Genomic DNA, 17,957 nt, shown 5'->3' with positions numbered 1-17,957 from the left:
TTATGTCAAGCACTGGTAAATGGACCGACTCATTTTCCTAGTGAGATGGCTGATGATTGTCTTAGCAGATGATCTGTCTTTCACAGCTGGGTGATTACGGTTTGCACACAGCTTCACTGTGAATGTCCATTGGCCACTGGGTAAAGTTGAGTCTTGGCTCTAACCAATGGATCTGGAGCTGCTTTTTTAGCTGCTAGTACAGTAGGTGAGTACTTGAGTTTATCTGAGCTTTGGTATTCTTTTAATGTGAGCTTTCAACGGGTATTTGTAGCTTATTTTCTGCCTTATTTTTGTGGACACAGTGTATTTACGCATGTATGAAAGCAAAATTCTGCCTCAAGAGTAAAAAATAAAATAGGTAATTATCAGGAATAAAGTCACATTCTGAGATATAAAATCACAATTAAGAGAAATAAAGATGCAATTAGTTAAGTTGCAATTAAGAGAAATAAACTCATATTGATATATATAAAATCACAATTATGAGTAAAAGTTGCAATTGTGATGTTCAGTAGTCACAATTTGAGAAAAATGTTGTGAGATATTAAGTCGCAATTACGAGAAATAGTCACAATTGTGAAATATAATGTCGCAATTAAAAGAAATAGTCAGATATTGAAATCACAATTATGAGAAAGCTGTAGTTGTGAGATAAAGTCACAATTTGAGAAAAGTCGCAATTACGTGAAATAAAGTCACAATTATGAGATATAAAATCACAATTATAACAAATAAAGTTGCAATTGTGAGATTTAGTAATTTTTGGTAAAAAAGAGTCTAGAAATAAATTCGCAATTGTGAGATATTAAGTTGCAATTAAGAGAAATAAATTCATATAGTGAGACATAAAATAAAAATTATTAGTAAAAGTTGCAATTGTGATAATTGACACAATTTGATTTTTTTTTTTTTGAGATATAAAGTCGCAATTAAGAGAAATAGTCAACTGTGAGATATTAAAATCAGAATTATGAGATAATTAATTATTTGCCGGGCACACTCGTGCCAGTATATGGCCAGTATAAACCAGGCTTTATGGCTACTTTTATAGTCAGTAGAATGTCTGTTGAGGGACCATCAAAATAAAGTGTTAGCAGATATTAAGCAGACAGTCTACTATTACTCTGACTTTGATCTACATGTCAAGTAACTTTCATTAGAGTCAGTCAAAATAGAGTGTTACCAAAAGTTGTCACAATTCCAATAAATAGTGTCACAATTCCAAGAAATAAAGTCACAATTACCTTTTTTTACTCTGAGGCAGAAACAGGCTTCCATATGTTTTCACGCATCCAATGCAAGCTCTAAAAAGAAACAAATTCATATAGGAATAAACACTTTCTGAAATATATGCAGACAAAGAAATCACACATATCCACAAATACAAGTTAAGTCCATTTTTAATTCCACAGGTAGGTATTTGCATCAACCTGCCATAAATCCCATAAACACAGACACACACGCTCTCCATATACGTGAGCAACTGAGATATTCTGAGCTCTAGAGCTTGGTCTGCAATAAAGCCAATGGAGCCAGTCTGGGAAATGTGAAGTGTGAAGCTTCAGTCATTAGTTGCGTGATGGTAACAGTTATTAGTAGACAGGACCAAGATTTCCACACACACAAAGCAAGGGCAGAGCGATCCAAAACGACACCATAGAGAATATGACCACTGTGTTAGCGTTGAGCCGTGACTATCGGGACTGGACGGTAAACAGCGTGGATGTCCAGTGTGTCTGCCACACTGCCGACTCAAGGTCACGTGATCTCAGCGAAGGCGATGTGATTCTGTTGACAGAGTTAGACAGAAGGAAGGACGTCAGCAAAAACTTGAGGACATCAAACACATCAAATCTGCTTTGCAAGAGGACAGACTCTTTAAGATGCAAACCGTTTCCACACAAGGTTTGAGGAGACAGACATCTACACTTTTCACACAAGTGTGACTAGTAGTAGCAGCAGCAGCTGTTTGGTGCTAAGTACACTGCAAAAACAAGTCTTGTTTTCCAATAAGAATTGTTACATTTATGCTTACAAAAAGAAATTAATATTTGCCAAATGGGGTAAGAAAAATAAACTAAAATAAAAATGTTTATGTATATTAATAAACTAATTGTATAAGTTCTAAAAACTTTGGAGAAGCAATTTCACTTTTTGAAGGATGGATCATCGTAAGGATGTTCAGCCATTTTTAGTGGAAAACAAGAAAAAAATATTGAAAGAGAAGAAAAATAGAAAGTGTTCACGTTACTTAAAAAAAAAATTACACTACCGTTCAAATGTTTGGGGTCGGTAAAATATTTAAATGTTTTTGAAAGACGTTTCTTATGCTTACACAGGGCAACTTTTTGAGAAATGAGCGATTGTTGCTTGGGCACTTTCCCCTTGAAAATGGGCAATACATTTCTATCTGGATAATTTAGATCGGTCGTGGGCCGTGTGTCTCATCTGGTTGCCCATTGATGGCAACACAGCAACATTGCTCAAAAAGTTGCTCTGTGTATCATCACCTTAAGGCTGCATTTATCTGATCAAAAATAAACTTTATTTCCAGCATCATTACTCCAGCCTTCAGTGTCAAGTCATCCTTCAAAAATATTTCTAATATGCTGATTTGCTGCTCAAGATATATTTCTTGTTATTATCAATGTTGAAAAACAGTTGTGGAAACCGTGATTCGTTTTTTTCACGATTCTTTGATGAACATAACGTTCAAAAGAACAGCTACTATTTGAAATAGAAATCTTTTGTAACATTATATAATGTTTACTCTCACTTTTGATCTATTTAATTCATTCTTGCTGATTAACAATATAATGTAATGTTATATAATAATGTATAATATAATATATGTATAATAATGTTACCAGATAATAGCAGACAGTCTACTAATAGCCTACTCTAATGACTGCTAGATAACATGAAGTTGCAAAGTTTCTTATAGTTAGTAGAAATTCTAAAGTGGACCATCAAAATAAAGTGTTACCAAAAATTTTACGGACACCAAACTTTTGAATGGTAGTGTATTTTTCTTTGGCTTTATCACGCACAGAAATTTTTACTGAAGGCAAATTATGTTGATACGGCAATCGCACAAAAAATATAAACCTGGTTTTCAAGCAGACCCGTGTACGGTTCCTAGTTGTGCATCAAAATTCAGTAATCAGGTTTCACACAAACAAAAACAAACCAAAATTAAGTCCAAACCAAATGTAGTCAACCAAGTAAAAAATGTCTGATATCAGCACCTGTGTATTCCAGGTTGTAATGATAATATATACAGGCAGCTTTGCTTGGGCCAAAATATCTCTATTTATAAATATCTCTATCAGAATAGATAAATATCTCTATTCTGAATTCTTTTTTTGTTTTTACACGCCGCTGAAGTTCCTGCATGAGGCTGACCACAGGGACCAGGTAACAACAAATACTAATGTTTTAACCTTATGCTACCAGTTTGTGGGCCCAATCTGAAAGAAAATGAGTCCTGAGAACCAGAAGACAGATCGCTTCAGTCAAAACTGATGGGGCATATGACTCCAGTTTAAACTCTATTCTGAAACGCAATGTTCTGTTTCTTACATGAGTCACGCAGGTATACATATAAATAGGTGTTGAAAGGGATTCTGCTGTAGTTGTAGCTGAATTTCAGAGTGCTAACAGTGCTGAAAAACTACACATTTGTAATTTAAATAAAAAATGTATAAATAATAGAGCTGGAAATGAAGCGAGTTCATCAGAGATTCAGGAAACATGAAGAACAATCACAGAAAAGCGCTCCGCGGGTCATATCCCTGATATATACACTGTGACCACGGCAGAAAAAGCGGGGCGTATTTTCCCAAGCAAATTATTTCTAGCTTCCAGTCATATTTGCCGTGATCCCGAAGTCTCTGTGATTCGAAGAGACAAAACAGAGATGTGGATTTTCCTCGCCTTGTCCTCCCACTTTCAAAAGCATTATGGTTTCTGACAGCAATCTGTCTGGGGGATATTTCAGCAGAAAGCAAAGTGGAATTGTCTGTTTTCCATCCATCCAAGAAACCTCACGGGGCATTATTGCATCCAAACCTTATCTACATGGATCGACTGATATCACAAATAATTATTTTCAAGTGGCACCCTTGACTAAAGAAGAAGCAGAAGATTAGCATTTTTATTGGCGGAAAGTGCCCTCAATATCCTACACATTCATTCTCTGCATTTCAATAAACCATCTGTGAACCGACATTGTTCCCAAATGGTTCGTTGCAACTGAATAAGCAAACAAGAACACCATTTAATCCCTCATATTCTGCCGAGAGAAATCAAAACAGCAATCTGGGATTAAATTATTCTCTCATTTGATTATGTGCAAGATGCATCAAGAAACTTTTAAAGGCCATAGTTGCAGTTTAATTGCAGTCTCTCGGATCTCAGTGGTGGCCTGTGGCTTAATTAAAAGCTGAACACGAAGTCTGACTCTCTGCCATGGGGGATAACGGCTGCTAGGGTGCTAAATGCAGACTCAGGAATGGAGGTTTTTGAGTCTCTGAGGGCTTAGTAGTGTGTTTCCATTTCTATTCGAGGTGCGGAATTGCTAAGAGTTTTTAGGTCACAACTCAAACACCAGGTTTCCGATCAGGTTTTTAAAGGGATTTTGGAGCACCAGCTATGAAAGAAAATAAACTAGAAGCAAATATGCGTGCGAGGAATCCTTAGTAGATTAGAAAAAGCTTCAAATGACATGACTGTCAGGTATATTGCAAAAAATGTAAGTCTCGCGGTGAGTATCAATTGAATTTTCCCAGTGTACCAAAAAAAATATGTAATAAAGGCCCTTATCCTTATCCTAAAAAAATTATCTATTAAAATGATATATTTCGGATAATCAATGTGTTTTTCTTACATTTCTGAACCAAACACATTGAACACACATTCAGAATAACTTTGAGGGCTGAAAAAAAGAACCATAATTTAACTGGGAAACTGTTGAAAAGGACGTGCAAAGAGAAAATTTGGGGTTATCAAAATTGATAAATTTGGAGTTCCCTTTCAGTCGATAACGTCGGACGTAGTCGACGCGACTGAAATGGGATCACGCTAGGGAGCCTATCATCTTCGAGTACTATTGAACGAGCCAATGTAATTGGCGTGCGTGATTCGCATCACACACTCCGCCCCCGCGGCGCGGGTATAAATACGGAAGTGGATGCACGCACTAGTTGCCTTTCGCTTCGGAGCCGATCGTTTGATGTCTCTGAGAGTGCTGTTGTCTACAACGAGCGAGTGTGTCGGTGTTCTTCAGGAAGACTCTCCCAGTGCTGGTGTTCTACAGCGCGAGTGCAGCGGTGATCGCGAGCTTTGAGCTCTCAACTGCTGTTTTAACAGCAACAAATTTCTAAATGTTTGTGTGTGTTGATGGCTGGTTAGAGGGCGGAAAAGTGAGTGCTTCACTGTTTCAGTTCTCTGTTCAGTGTTGCCGCGGTCATTCCCCTGTGTGCTCCGGCACTGGTGACGGTCCTATTTTCTGAAAGAGCAACACGGGTGCGTTTGCGTCTTTTTCAAGATGTCATTCCGCCCGTGCGTTTCTGGGTGCGGTCGTTCCCTGTCTCTCTCTGATGGTCACAACTGTTGTGTCACGTGTTTGGCTTACAGCACGCTGAGACAGCTTTTGTGGACAGCTCATGTTTTCACTGTGGGAACATGACTGTCGCAGTGTTGAGGGCGAGACTCGCCTTCGTTCGCGGAGAGCGAGTCCCCATTACCATGCCCCACCCTCGGGTGCTGTGTGGGATGGGTGACCGGAGGATAGTGTTGGATGTCCCGCCCGGAAACCATTCCCTGTGGGCTCCTCACTCCTCCCTTCCACTGCAACCACTGGAGCCTCCTGTGTTGTCTGCTGGTCCATCTGTAATGGGTGGGCCAGCGGTTTCACTCGGGGCTCCCCTGGAGGACAGGACGCCGATTGCAGCATCGGAGGGTGAGCTGACTTCTAGAGATGATGACTCGGCTGCATTGTCTCCCTCCGGGAGTTCAATGTTGCCCGAGCCGGATCCAGAATTATCAGCTATGCTGAAACGGGCCGCCGAGGCTGCCGGGCTCGAGTGGAACCTCCACCGTGTCCCGTTCAGTCTCGGTTGGAATCTGGAGTTTGGTATCTTGGGGCGGGCCGCGCTGGTTCTCAGCTCGCCGCCCCAGTGCCTTTCTTTCCCGAAATGCATGGAGAGCTTGTCAGGTGGTGAACAGCATCTTTCTCTGCCAGAAACTGCCTGACTAGCTTTTCCCCCTCATTACCCTTGATGGAGGAACGGTGAAGGGTTGCGAGGTGTCCCTCCATTGGAGCGGTCTGTCGACACAGGTGCACCTGTGTCCGGCGGCCGCTGCCTTTTGGGGGGATCCTCGTCTCCCCCCTAAGGCCTGTGAGTTTCGTCTGCTCCGACGGGCAGAGCTTACAAAGCCTATGGGCAAGCCCCTTCCTCTTGCGTGCCATGGCGTTGCTGCAGGCTAGGGCACCCATGGCATGCACGAGGGTAATCCAGACCGTGCGCTCATAGGTGAGCACCGCACTGCATCCGACCTCACCCTCCGGGGTACGGGTGTCGTAGCGTGCGTGATCGGTCTGGCGATGTCCACCTTGGTGGTCCAGTAGCGCCTTCGTTGGCTCAGCCTGGTTGGTATGGCGGATGCGTACAAGGTTCGGTTCCTGGTCTCCCCAATTTCCCAGGTTGGGCTGGTCGGCGACGCGGTGGAGAACTGCATCAAACAGTTCTCTGCCGCTCAAGCGCAGACGGAGGTCATCCGGCACATCCTGCCCCGGTGGCCAGCTGCTGCTTCCAAACGCCGCCGGTGGCAGCTCCTCCGCCTGCTCGTCGCCGTGGGCGTTCTCCGGCCGCCGCTCCTGCTGGCCCTCCGCAGCAGCCTCCACCCAGGCCTCAGCATGGAGCCGGCCGCAGTTGAGACGCCCAGCCCGCTCCAGGCGCTGCCAAGCCAGGTGGCAAGCGACAGCGAAAGCATTCCGGAGCGGGCCGCCCAGGAATGGATGAGATGCTCTTGGAGTGGCACGATCACTCCCTCCCCCCGGGTGAGGGCCGGGTGGAGCCTTTGTTTGTGTGTGTGTCTGTTCCGCCGCTGGCTCCCTAAAAAAAAAAAAAAAAAAAAAGCGGAGCAAGCGGTACCCACACTTCAAAGAGAGAGCAATTTCATCTGTTCCTGGGTCCCAAGAGGGCCAGTCTGGCGGGTGTGACCCTGTATAGCCTTACACCCCTCAGCTCCCCCTTGGTCGCCAGCAGGCAGCTTGGTGCGTTCGAGGACCCGGTCATCCGCCTTCTCACGCGCCCTCTGCCGCTTGTGGAGACAGGTAAGTGTTGCACAGCACACTAACACCACTCTCTCTACTTTGCTGCCCCACCTCAGGCTCGGCTACCCCGCTCAAGTCAGTGATAGTCATCACATTAGGTGTTGAGCAGACGTGCTCCTGAAAATTCAGTGATATTCTTCACACCAAGTGTTGAGCAGTGCTCCTGACTTGTGCGTGCTTATCTTATCCTGCTGGCGAAGGATTTGATATAGCCGCTCCTCCAGCCGGTACGAAGGCCAGTTGTAAACTCGTTCTTCGTGCTACTAGGTGGTGGGTCGTGACCATCTTGGCCCAAGATTGGTCTGCAGCTTTGACCTGAAGGACACGTGGTGTCCTTCCCCTCGAGTGCTCCAGAGCCCGTTGGGTCTTCAGGTCAACTGGAAGAGAGTAATCTCGCCCACGGGCTGAGTATCTCTTTTTCAGTTTTGGAGAGGTACTCGGTCCAACACGTCTCTCCAGTGAGAATGTGTTCAGCTGGTGTTGAAGTGAGAAAGGGTCCCACTGAAAAGGTTCAGAGGCTCCTGGGGTATACGATAGCGCAGCCTAAGTTGGCTTCCTCCGTATGTGACCGCTTCAGCGCTAGCTTTACGATCGAGTCCCGAGGTGACCGTGGCAGAGCAGCTCACCCTGTGTGACTATAGTTCATCCCGGTCTGCTGCCAAACCCTCCTCAGCAGAGGGGCCATGTACAAAGGGCGTGTTTTAACGGGGGCCTGGGCGACCCCCGACTACACGGGCATTCGTGCCTCGAGTTGTTAGACATTGCGGGTGTCACAAACTCTCCCGTCACCTCCTCCTTGGAGTCAGACGCTTCTGAGGGCGCCTTGTTCCACCCTTCCCGCTTACTCAATCGTGCCGCCATCGAGCCTCACGACAGTTATAGCCAGGGCAAGTGGAGACTCCATCCCCTGGGTCCGCTGGGTCTTGACCATTCCGGGGCCGCTCAATTGCCCCCCCGGTTTTATTTTTCCGCCAGTGTTTGGCTAAACCGAGCGGACTACCCTTGGACAAACACTGGGTCCCAGCTGTCCCAGGGGCCCGCAGAATACGTTTAACCCCAGTGAGCCTTCTAAGAAGTGACGGCGACTCAGGGTCGCCTTGCGCTGCTCAAGTCAGTGAGATCATCACACTTCATGTTGAGCAGAGTTGCTCCTGAAACTCAGTGAAGTTCATCGCACTCAGGTGTTGAGCAGCAATGCTCCTGTAGCTCAGTGAGTCCATCACAGGTAGCGCAGTGAATTCATCACACGCAGTGCTGAGCAGAAATGCTCCTGGTGCTCAGTGAAGTTCCTCGCACTCAAGTGTTGAGCAGTAATGCTCCTGAAGCTCAGTGAGTTTATCACACTCAGGTGTTGAGCAGTAATGCTCCTGAAGCTCAGTGAACTTGTCACACTCAAGTGCTGAGCAGAAATGCTCCTGTCGTTCAGTGAAATTCTTCGCACTCAAGTGTTGAGCAGAAATGCTCCTGAAGCTCAGTGAGGGAATGCTCCTGAAGTTCAGTGAACTTGTCACACTCAAGTGCTGAGCAGAAATGCTCCTGTCGCTCAGTGAGGTTCTTCGTACTCAGGTGTTGAGCAGAAATGCTCCTGAAGCTCGGTGAGTTTATCACACTCAGGTGTTGAGCAGGAATGCTCCTGAAGCTCAGTGAACTTGTCACACCCAAGTGCTGAGCAGAAAATGCTCCTGAAGCCCAGTGATCTTCACATGTTGTGTTGAGCAATGCTCCTGTCTTTTGCGCCCGTCACTTGCACCTACGTGCCATGTCAGGAGAGGAACAGGTCTTCATAGTTGCCCCTTATTGGCCCAACTAGACCTGGTTCCCTTCAACAGCCTTCCTGACTTCCCCTGGAAACTCTTTCGGGGACGAGGCACGATGGCACACGCGTTCTTCCCCCGGAGATTCCGGGCGGTCTTACATCTGAACGCGGAGGTTCAGGTGGCTATCACAAGAACATGTGATAGTTACCATCACTTCTGCGAGCACCCCCTAGAATTGGGTAGCGTGCTTACGCCTTTAGAAGTGGAACCTAGTCGTTGAGTGCGTCTTCTCCCCTGAGGAGATCCTGAAAGCTTTCGATCACTTCAGTGCTCTCTTTCCTGCAAAATGGGTTGCAGTAGGCTGTTTTCCTAAATCACCCTCAATATGATGTTGCCTCGGTGTTTAAACGACGCTCATCGTGTTGCAGAAGTATGCAGAAGCACGTTCTGATCGTCAGGTTCCTGAGGAGCAAGGTCTTGTAAATCCTTGTGTCCCTCTTTATCCTCTTGGGCCTTGTCCCTGGTGCGACTGCACTGCAGAGACCGCCCCTGAGCCACTGCAGGCAGTGAGTTAAAAATTCTGTTATATCAGTTCTCCTGCTCGCATGGTCTCTACTAGAGGGTAGGGACTTGCTCGCTTTCGGTCAACGTATTGTGCCTGGCCGGCTAACTCTCACAAGCTGAGACCCCGGCTCGGATTGTGCCCAAGGTTCCTACCTCTCCCGTAATAGGAGCAGGTGGTGAGCCCGCAAGCGCTGCCCTGGAGGAGGCAGATCCAGCCCTGGCTTCTCTGTCCGTCGCTTGGACGTGTACAGAATGCAAGTCATAGACCTCAGACCAGCTCTTCAAGTATCTGTTGGAATTCAGCAGAGAGGGAAGGCTGTTTCCATGCGAAGTTGCACTTAGTGCTTGCCTTCATTTCGGTAAAGATCCGAGATGCAACATGTCTACTTAGGTGTTGAGCTCCTCTATGATGAGTGTAAAGTGCTCCGCCTGGGCGTTGACGATATACTTTGCTAAACAGATTCTAGAGTTGGGGGCTGGACGACACCTAGTTGAACCGCTGCTTCCCGTGGGCTCCCTTCTCATGAAGCCAGTTTCACCGTGAGCCCGGTTCAAGTGTCGGCTTGCTGCGCCATTCCCCTCCTATGGACTGGATACGTGCGCCTTTCTACTCCAGTTGAGTTCCCTTAAAATTGAACCCTGTTGAGTTCCTCCACACCCCTCCGACGTCGGACGTGCGGAACGTCTGGTGTTAGGCCTACCACTCGTAAGCAGTGTGGAACCTGTGTTAGGCTGGGTCCATATGTTGCGGTCCCTTCGGTGACCCCATATGTGTATTCTTCCACGATACGGCTCCCTGCGGTGAGCCCGTGTCTTCCCTCGGCAGAGTCTCTCTGCCGTCACTGTCCGGTGTGTCTCCCCCCGTCTTAGGCTGGAGCCACCCCAGTGACATTCCATATGTTAGACTGCCCGGTTTCCGCCCAGTTCATATGTGTATTCTCCACATTTCCTCCCTCGGGTTGGATGTGGCTTCCGCAGTGTCCCTTCCTTCCAACGTACGGGGAACGCTTTCCCAGTGGTCCTGTAGGAACAGCAGTGACTTCCCTGGCCTAAGCCCTGTCCTTCCCCGCCTTAAGTTTGCGGGGGCATCAGGAGGCTTTGGTTTAGGCACTGGAAGGTGGCAGCGTTAGTGGCGTGTTCAATGGTTGATCCCATTTCAGTCGCGTCGACTACGTCCGACGTTATCGACTGAAAGGGAACGTCCTGGTTGCGTATGCAACCCACCGTTCCCTGAAGGAGGGAACGGAGGACGTAGTCCCCTTGCCACTACCGCTGGACCACCGCTGACCCCGGGTTACTCTCGGCTCCTCAGCGAAAAGCAACTAGTGCGTGCATCCACTTCCGTATTTATACCCGCGTTGCGGGGGCGGAGTGTGTGATGCGAATCACGCACGCCAATTACATTGGCTCGTTCAATAGTACTCGAAGATGATAGGCTCCCTAGCGTGATCCCATTTCAGTCGCGTCGACTACGTCCTCCGTTCCCTCCTTCAGGGAACGGTGGGTTGCATACGCAACCAGGACGTTGTTTGGGGGGGGGGGGGGGGGGGGACTTAATTGTAAAAAAAAGGTTATTCATTATTTTTAAGTAATATAATTAATGAATATTTAAAAAAATATTACAATAATTAAAAATATATAATTATGGCATCATACCTTTAATATTTTATTAATATTAAAAATAAGGGTAACAGTTTAGTTTGGGGGCCAATTCTGACTATTAACTAGTTGCTTATTAGCTTGCAAATTACTAGCATATTGGCTGTTTATTAGTACTTTTTAAGCACACTTTTTATATATACACATTTAAGTTCAGAACAAGATCAGATGCAACCACAAAGATTGAACTTCAAAGGACTTGAAAACATGCAGCCGGAGATGCCAACGCTCTGGGTACACTGTAATTAGGTACAGGTAATTGTTTTGTTCATTTGAAATGAACATGATTGGGTTTTAACTGGGATTTAATGACGTGTCGTTGTACTCCAGAGGTTTGGCAGCCTGAGCTCCTCACACAGGTGCGCATACGTTTATTGCCTTGTGTTCTGCAGGTGTCTGAAGCGGCTGCTTTTGCCTGTGATCCAGCTAAAGAAACTCAGGAAACGGTCTTTCAGAGTGTGGGACTCCTCATCATCCATTCTCAGTTCTGTCACCTGAGGGACAGGAGCGCATGGATACACATCTTGTTGATACGAGTGCTCAAACTGACACAATTGGGACCCTTGAGAGCTGATTCAACACTGCACACAGGCCATGTACTGTGTGTCAGTTCATTTGACAGCATCCACAGATTTCAGCTGTGCTTTTGTCAGTACCTGTGAGGCGATGTACTTCTCCAATGGACTCTCAACCCTGGGCGAGCTGACCATTGGATTGTCACTTAGGTTGTCCTGTGGGGGATCATCATTCAGCAGATGTTTGCCTTTGAAGTTATGGACCACACACACCACCTGAAAACATAAAAAATGCAACTAAATTAACTAGGATTTTAAGTTGACTTGACTTTATTTAAAAAAAAAATATATATATATACTGTATATATATGACAGTGTAAAATAAACTTTGACTCTGGCAGGAAGTAATATAAAACACCCATAGAAGAGAGAAGCTGTGCACAGTGCCATTGTACAATGAAAGAAAGATGGAATTCTAAAATGTTATTGTAACAAGCAAAATATAAATTAGGTGAAAGTAGGGGTGAATGTTAGGAACCGTGCCGTAGTTGATTGTGATGAAGCTCTGGAATACAGCGTCAACACAATACAGCTGCACTGTCAATGGAGCAGACAGCATAAAGCACACACTTAATACAAAGCCACTGTGTAGCGCACAGCAGGGACAATCTAGTGTCACAGTGAGAAGAGAGAAGAAAGAAATAATAGTAATTTTGTTGGCAGTCATGTGAGAATCCTCGACCCATAAAGAGGAACATAGCAACTTCTCTTCCGACTCATTTAATTAGATAGATAGATAGATAGATAGATAGAAGGACAAACAGACAGACAGACACATAAGGGCTTTATAATGAAGCTTAACATAAACCCTCACTGTGTGCTTTGCTTGCACAGCTTGCTGTATAAATTTCTTTAAATGTGTATGTTGCTGAGCATCTACTTTTCCGACTTGTGTGCAAAAGCTGTTGATGATATTAATAAAAAGCTCCAACACAGCAGCCAAGGGCCAAAATTAGGTCACATATTCTGTTGGTAGTTTATATTCTGCTGTCACATATGCAGCTTCAGGATCTCCAGCTAAACAGAGCGTGTTTGAATCACTAACCCATCATGGTTTAAATGAGGCTGATATCTTGTAGAGTGGGCTCCTAACGCGACGAGAAAGCTTAGCACAAGCAATTTCAATAATTGGAGCGTGTCAGCTAATCACATGATTCTTTGTGCATTTCCTCCCAACAAAACGGCAGCTAAATGTTTTCATAAATCACGATCTTAGTCGCCGGAGAGGATCCATAGTGGCCTTGCAGCAGTGATAAACACTTCTGTCTGACCCTCAAGACCAGAGGCTTTTATGCCAGCAAGATTTTACATTTGCTTCATTTGTTCTGAAGAAGAAAAGAAATCATACAGGTTTATAATGACAGGTCTTTCTATTCACAAAGCAATATCCATAGTTGCCTAATGCCTGCTACAGACGATTTCGGCACTCCTCAATCCTATAAAATGATTACATACTTTTTTACTACATGTATGTAGACTGTACGATGATGACCACCTATTGAATCGTAGGCTACGACGCAAGTTAGTATAGAAGAAAAAACATCATCAGCATGCGCAAGTGGTAAACAAATACAGTAGAGCAAGATGAATTATGTGCACTGGAAAAAGCATTAGAAAGTGAAAGAGGAGAATATGGACACGGTCAATGCTAGGGAAAAGAGGACATCTTGGTATGCTAATTTTGCAAATGTAGCGTAGGGTAAAAGTTTTACCTTTTGGCGTAACATGTTGGTTTATCAATATCAATATATCATTTCATGTTGCATTTTTATTGGCTAGTCAGTAGACATAGGTCGTAGCAGCAAACACACTGTGAGATGATCATGCTAAATTTTTTACACTGTCGGAAAAGTATCGCAGGCTATCTTTGGTCGCAATACCGTGACAACCGCTCACTGTACGACATAGAGCCACCGTTTAGGAGCCACGACCACAGAAATCACCACGATTGGTCATCTTTCGCCTGGGACTGACCAAAATCATACAGTGCATTAGGAAGCGCTACTAAAAATGATGTGATGAATCAAATTATTCAAAGCTCACACTCAACTCTCTCCTTTCTAACATGCCACTGAATCAAAATCCTCCAATACAAAAACTGCACTGCCACAATGTTTGTTCAATGTTTGTTCGCTAACACTGCCTATTCCCAGACATATTATTAGCTGAAGTCAATCAAATAGTCATTAAAGAGCTCAGTTTGACAGTTCATTACAAGAGAAATCGCTGTGAGACCACTCAGATATACTTTTCTTTATCTTGACAGAGACTGAAATGAAGTTTGACAGGGATTATGAAATGTTTTTCAACCATTTAATTCACTCTCTGATCGTTAAAAGGGGAAATCTTTCGACAGAGAGTTTTTATGACAAAATCTTCACATGAAATGACACCAAAGCTTTACTAATGGTATATCATAGCTCTCTAAAAAGTTCCTTTGTGGCTGTGAGGTTTGTCAGACACTAAACAGTCTTTGTGGCACATAGCTTCTGGGTTTGGGATCACAGACATGCTTTCATCTATTCTTTCAGGACATTACCTTAAATCAGGCCTTATCTGCACAATGGGCTGGAGGCTGTCATAAAGAAAACACATTTGAATGCTTAAATATTAATCACAAGCAGTGGACTTTCTCATTAGCAGAGCGTGCTGAAGTGAAGACAAACATCACTACTACTATTGCTCATACTTAGATCTAGAGATTTAAATAAACTCATAACCCTAAGTATTACAAGACTACTGAACATCTTGCAACATCTGAAAAGCAACTTGTTCTGAGCATCAAAATTGTGTGCTCTACCATTCAAAAGTATGGGGTCGGTAAGATTTTTTAAAAAAATGAAGTCTCTTATGCTTACCAATAATCCCATATAAAAACCGCAATATTGTGAAATATTATAACATATTATTCCATTACTTCAGTCTTTAGTGCCACATGATCCTTCAGAAATCATTCTACTATGCTGATTTGGTGCTCAAGAAACATTTCTTCTTCTTATTAATATCAATATTAAAAACTGTTGTGCTGCTTAATATGTTTGTGTACAAACAGTGGTAATTCTTTTTCAGAATTCTTTAATGAATAGAACATTCAAAAGAATATTATTTATTTATAAAATATAACTATTCTGTAACATTATAAATGCCTTTACTGTCACTTTTAATCAATGTTATGCATCTTTGCTGAATAAAAGAATTAAAATGACTGACCCCACACTTTTGAACGGCAGTGTAAACACTAGGGATGCTCCGATCAGGATTTTTTTAGCCGATACCGATAGCCGATTTCTTGTCATGGTGATCGGCCGATACCGATCCCGATACCAATGCTTAATATACTTACGCTACGTTTACACATAGCCGGGTATTTAGAGAAACGAATATTTACGGGGTGTTCGTGTAAATGAGAGGCCAAACCGCAGGGAAATATCTGCGTTTTCCCTTAGTGTAAACGGGGCCTTAATATAAGACCAAGATAAATACAAACAAGATGGAGCAGTCTGATGCAGCCCACAAAGTTTAATTAAACATTGTCCAATAGTAAACTTTGGAGGACAACATAAACATTTAATCACCTAAAGAATTTAATCACCTAGAGAAATCTGATGTAACTTCAACCTTTTTCCAATATAAGTCTGAGCAGGACAAAAATTAAATAAATAAATAATTTAAACTCCTAAAAGAACAAATTGGAGTAGTTTGATGCTACTCATTAGAAGGGATGGGCATTTGAAGCAAAAATAATATTCGAAGATAGCTGTATTATTCGAAAATCGCATCCCTTCCCCATATGCACGCACACATAGGCCACACAAGTGAGAAAAGCGGATTGGTCTGACGTTTACATACAACATAAAAACGTAAATATACATTTCATATTTGTTTTATATAATATAATGTTCTTTTTTTTATTTCATCTATGTTGATTATAAAAGGAGCCGCATGAGATGGGTAAGATAGGATCATAAGATGCCCAATATATCAGGAGACATTTGGAGTGGTTCAGACATGATTTTGACCACTTAATTAAGTTTTGTTTTGTAGAAAGCCATTCTTTAAAGTGAATTTCGTTTTGTAAAAATTGTATCTTAATTTCGATCAATGTTTCATCAACCAATTGGCTGGATTTAATAAATAAGAAGGGAAATTATAATAGGACACGGAGGCGCCCGCGCGTTAACTGGAGCGCGTCTCATAAATGAACCTAAACCAAGCGTATAAACGACTTGCCTCACAGACCTGAGAACGTATAGAAAGCTTGAAAGTTCTACTTGGAAAAAAAAAAACGATTGTAAAAGAAATGGGGTAGCTACTTTCTGCTTGTGTAGGCTAATCCGTGAAGTGTGCATTTCTCTCTATAGGTGCGTTCACTACATGCGAAGATGGCTTCAACATCGCCAACTGTATCTTTGCAGCCAGAAAACAGTAGTTTATTAATAAACAATTCAAATGTATAATGCTGTATAAACATTACTTTTGCCGGTTCTTTGTGGCAAGCTTTATGCATGCGCTCGATATGCGGAATATGCAATATTACGATAACGCTCATTATGGATTAGTATTTTCTCCCATATATATTTAAGTAATTAAATTAATATAAATAAGCGATTAGACTAATGGCTTTAATTAACTACTACTAGTCAACTAGAAAAAAACTTTAGTCGTGCACGGGCAGCTCTGCTTATTTCACATATTTCCTAACCAGTGCGTCACTGCGGGCGATCTGTGCGAGCGGCGCTGTGTGACTGAGCGAGCGAAGCAACTCTTCAGAAAGGCGATCTCTCTGGAGGACAATGCTGCTCCACATGAGATTCCTTTGAAACATACATGGCAAATAGCTAATTTTTTTCATTGTTTCTCTACACATCATAGTAATTCCACACCGGCGATGACATGACTTCCAAATCATTTAAGTGCCCACGCATCATGTACCTTCTCACGTTTTGACGTAATCAAATTGTGATCGGTTTGTGAGATCGGCCAAGTTTAGTGAGTACCGATCGAGTCATAAAATGTGATTATCGGCCGATACCGATCTCTGGCCGATCGATCGGAGCATCCCTAGTAAACACATTTGTCGTCTCAAGACATCAGTTGTTTCTTACTTTTGTCTGGAACTTCAAAAGTACAAAGTACAGTCTTGAACAAAAATTGGTCCTTCCAGATGTACATAACATGCGGAATTTTCCACATGTGAAGTTCATTTTCATGGACTTCCTTTCAGGCTACCTTCACCTTTTTATCCCAAAATATGGCATTTTTTTCTAGACCAAACAATCCATGATTGTTCCAAGTCTTTAGAGAAACAAAATATGCACTTGGAGTTTAATTCGTTACATTTATATAGTGCTTTTCTCTGCACTCAAAGCGCTTTACATAGAAGGGGGAATCTCCTCAATCATCACCAATGTTCAGATGATGATGCGACGGCAGCCATATTGCGTCAGAACGCCCACCACACACCAGTTTAGCAACAACAACAAAAAAAGAGTCATTGTGCTAGATTGTAGTGCTCTAAAACCCATGGAATCTTTAAGGGGATGGACTCAAGAGGACACAAACACGTTAGCATTTGCTCTAAGCTCCCGTGCCCTGAGAGGAAACCTGTATCATGATGTGCTCAGTTGTGGGTGGTGGAACGAGGGTGAAATCCATCTTCCTACATTTGGCAGCTCTACACAACACAATTGGCTTTAAAGCAAAAAGAGGCCTATAGCAGAGGGTCTGCAACAGGAATGCATGTTGGCATAAGCTTAGCTGGCCCTCTATAATGTCAGTATGTGAGCGGTTCTCCTACTTAGCTTCCCACCAACCAACATTTTCCTTTCTCTATCCTTTTATCCTTGCTAAATGAGCTATATGTAATTTGCTCTGGACTTCTGCCACTCAACTCCGTGCTTGTCACTCGTGTTAGTTTACCAAAAAATTCAAATTCAGTCATCAATTACTCACCCTCTTAGTTTGCTATTTATAAAACTACTGAATGCCTTTACAAATCTTACATGAGAAGGATTCCCACATATTTTGAACAGTGAGTTTATTATGATTACTAAATTAAAAAGT

General features: G+C 43.4%; 1 protein-coding gene across 4 annotated transcripts in view; it reads right to left on the bottom strand.

Moving 5' to 3' along the window:
• The window catches only part of plppr5b (phospholipid phosphatase related 5b), a 63,961-nt gene that overhangs the window by 1,967 nt on the left and 44,037 nt on the right, over window positions 1-17,957 (bottom strand). For 2 of the 4 annotated variants that reach the window (XM_077245063.1, XM_077245064.1), the window contains exons 7-8: window positions 11,976-12,110; window positions 1,245-1,304 (exon numbers count right to left, since the gene is read on the bottom strand). In XM_077245063.1, coding sequence (XP_077101178.1) covers window positions 1,251-1,304; window positions 11,976-12,110 — 189 coding nt within the window. In that variant the 3' untranslated portion in view covers window positions 1,245-1,250. Of the gene's footprint in view, window positions 1-1,244; window positions 1,305-1,384; window positions 1,789-11,697; window positions 11,814-11,975; window positions 12,111-17,957 lie in introns of those variants that run through there. The other 2 variants (XM_077245066.1, XM_077245065.1) reach the window with 2 other exon arrangements.

This window comes from Siphateles boraxobius, unplaced genomic scaffold (assembly GCF_051911475.1).
Source record: "Siphateles boraxobius isolate OS27281-9 unplaced genomic scaffold, OSU_SipBor_1 26, whole genome shotgun sequence".
Taxonomy (NCBI): Eukaryota; Metazoa; Chordata; class Actinopteri; order Cypriniformes; family Leuciscidae; genus Siphateles; species Siphateles boraxobius.
This window is presented reverse-complemented; position numbering and strand designations above follow the sequence as displayed.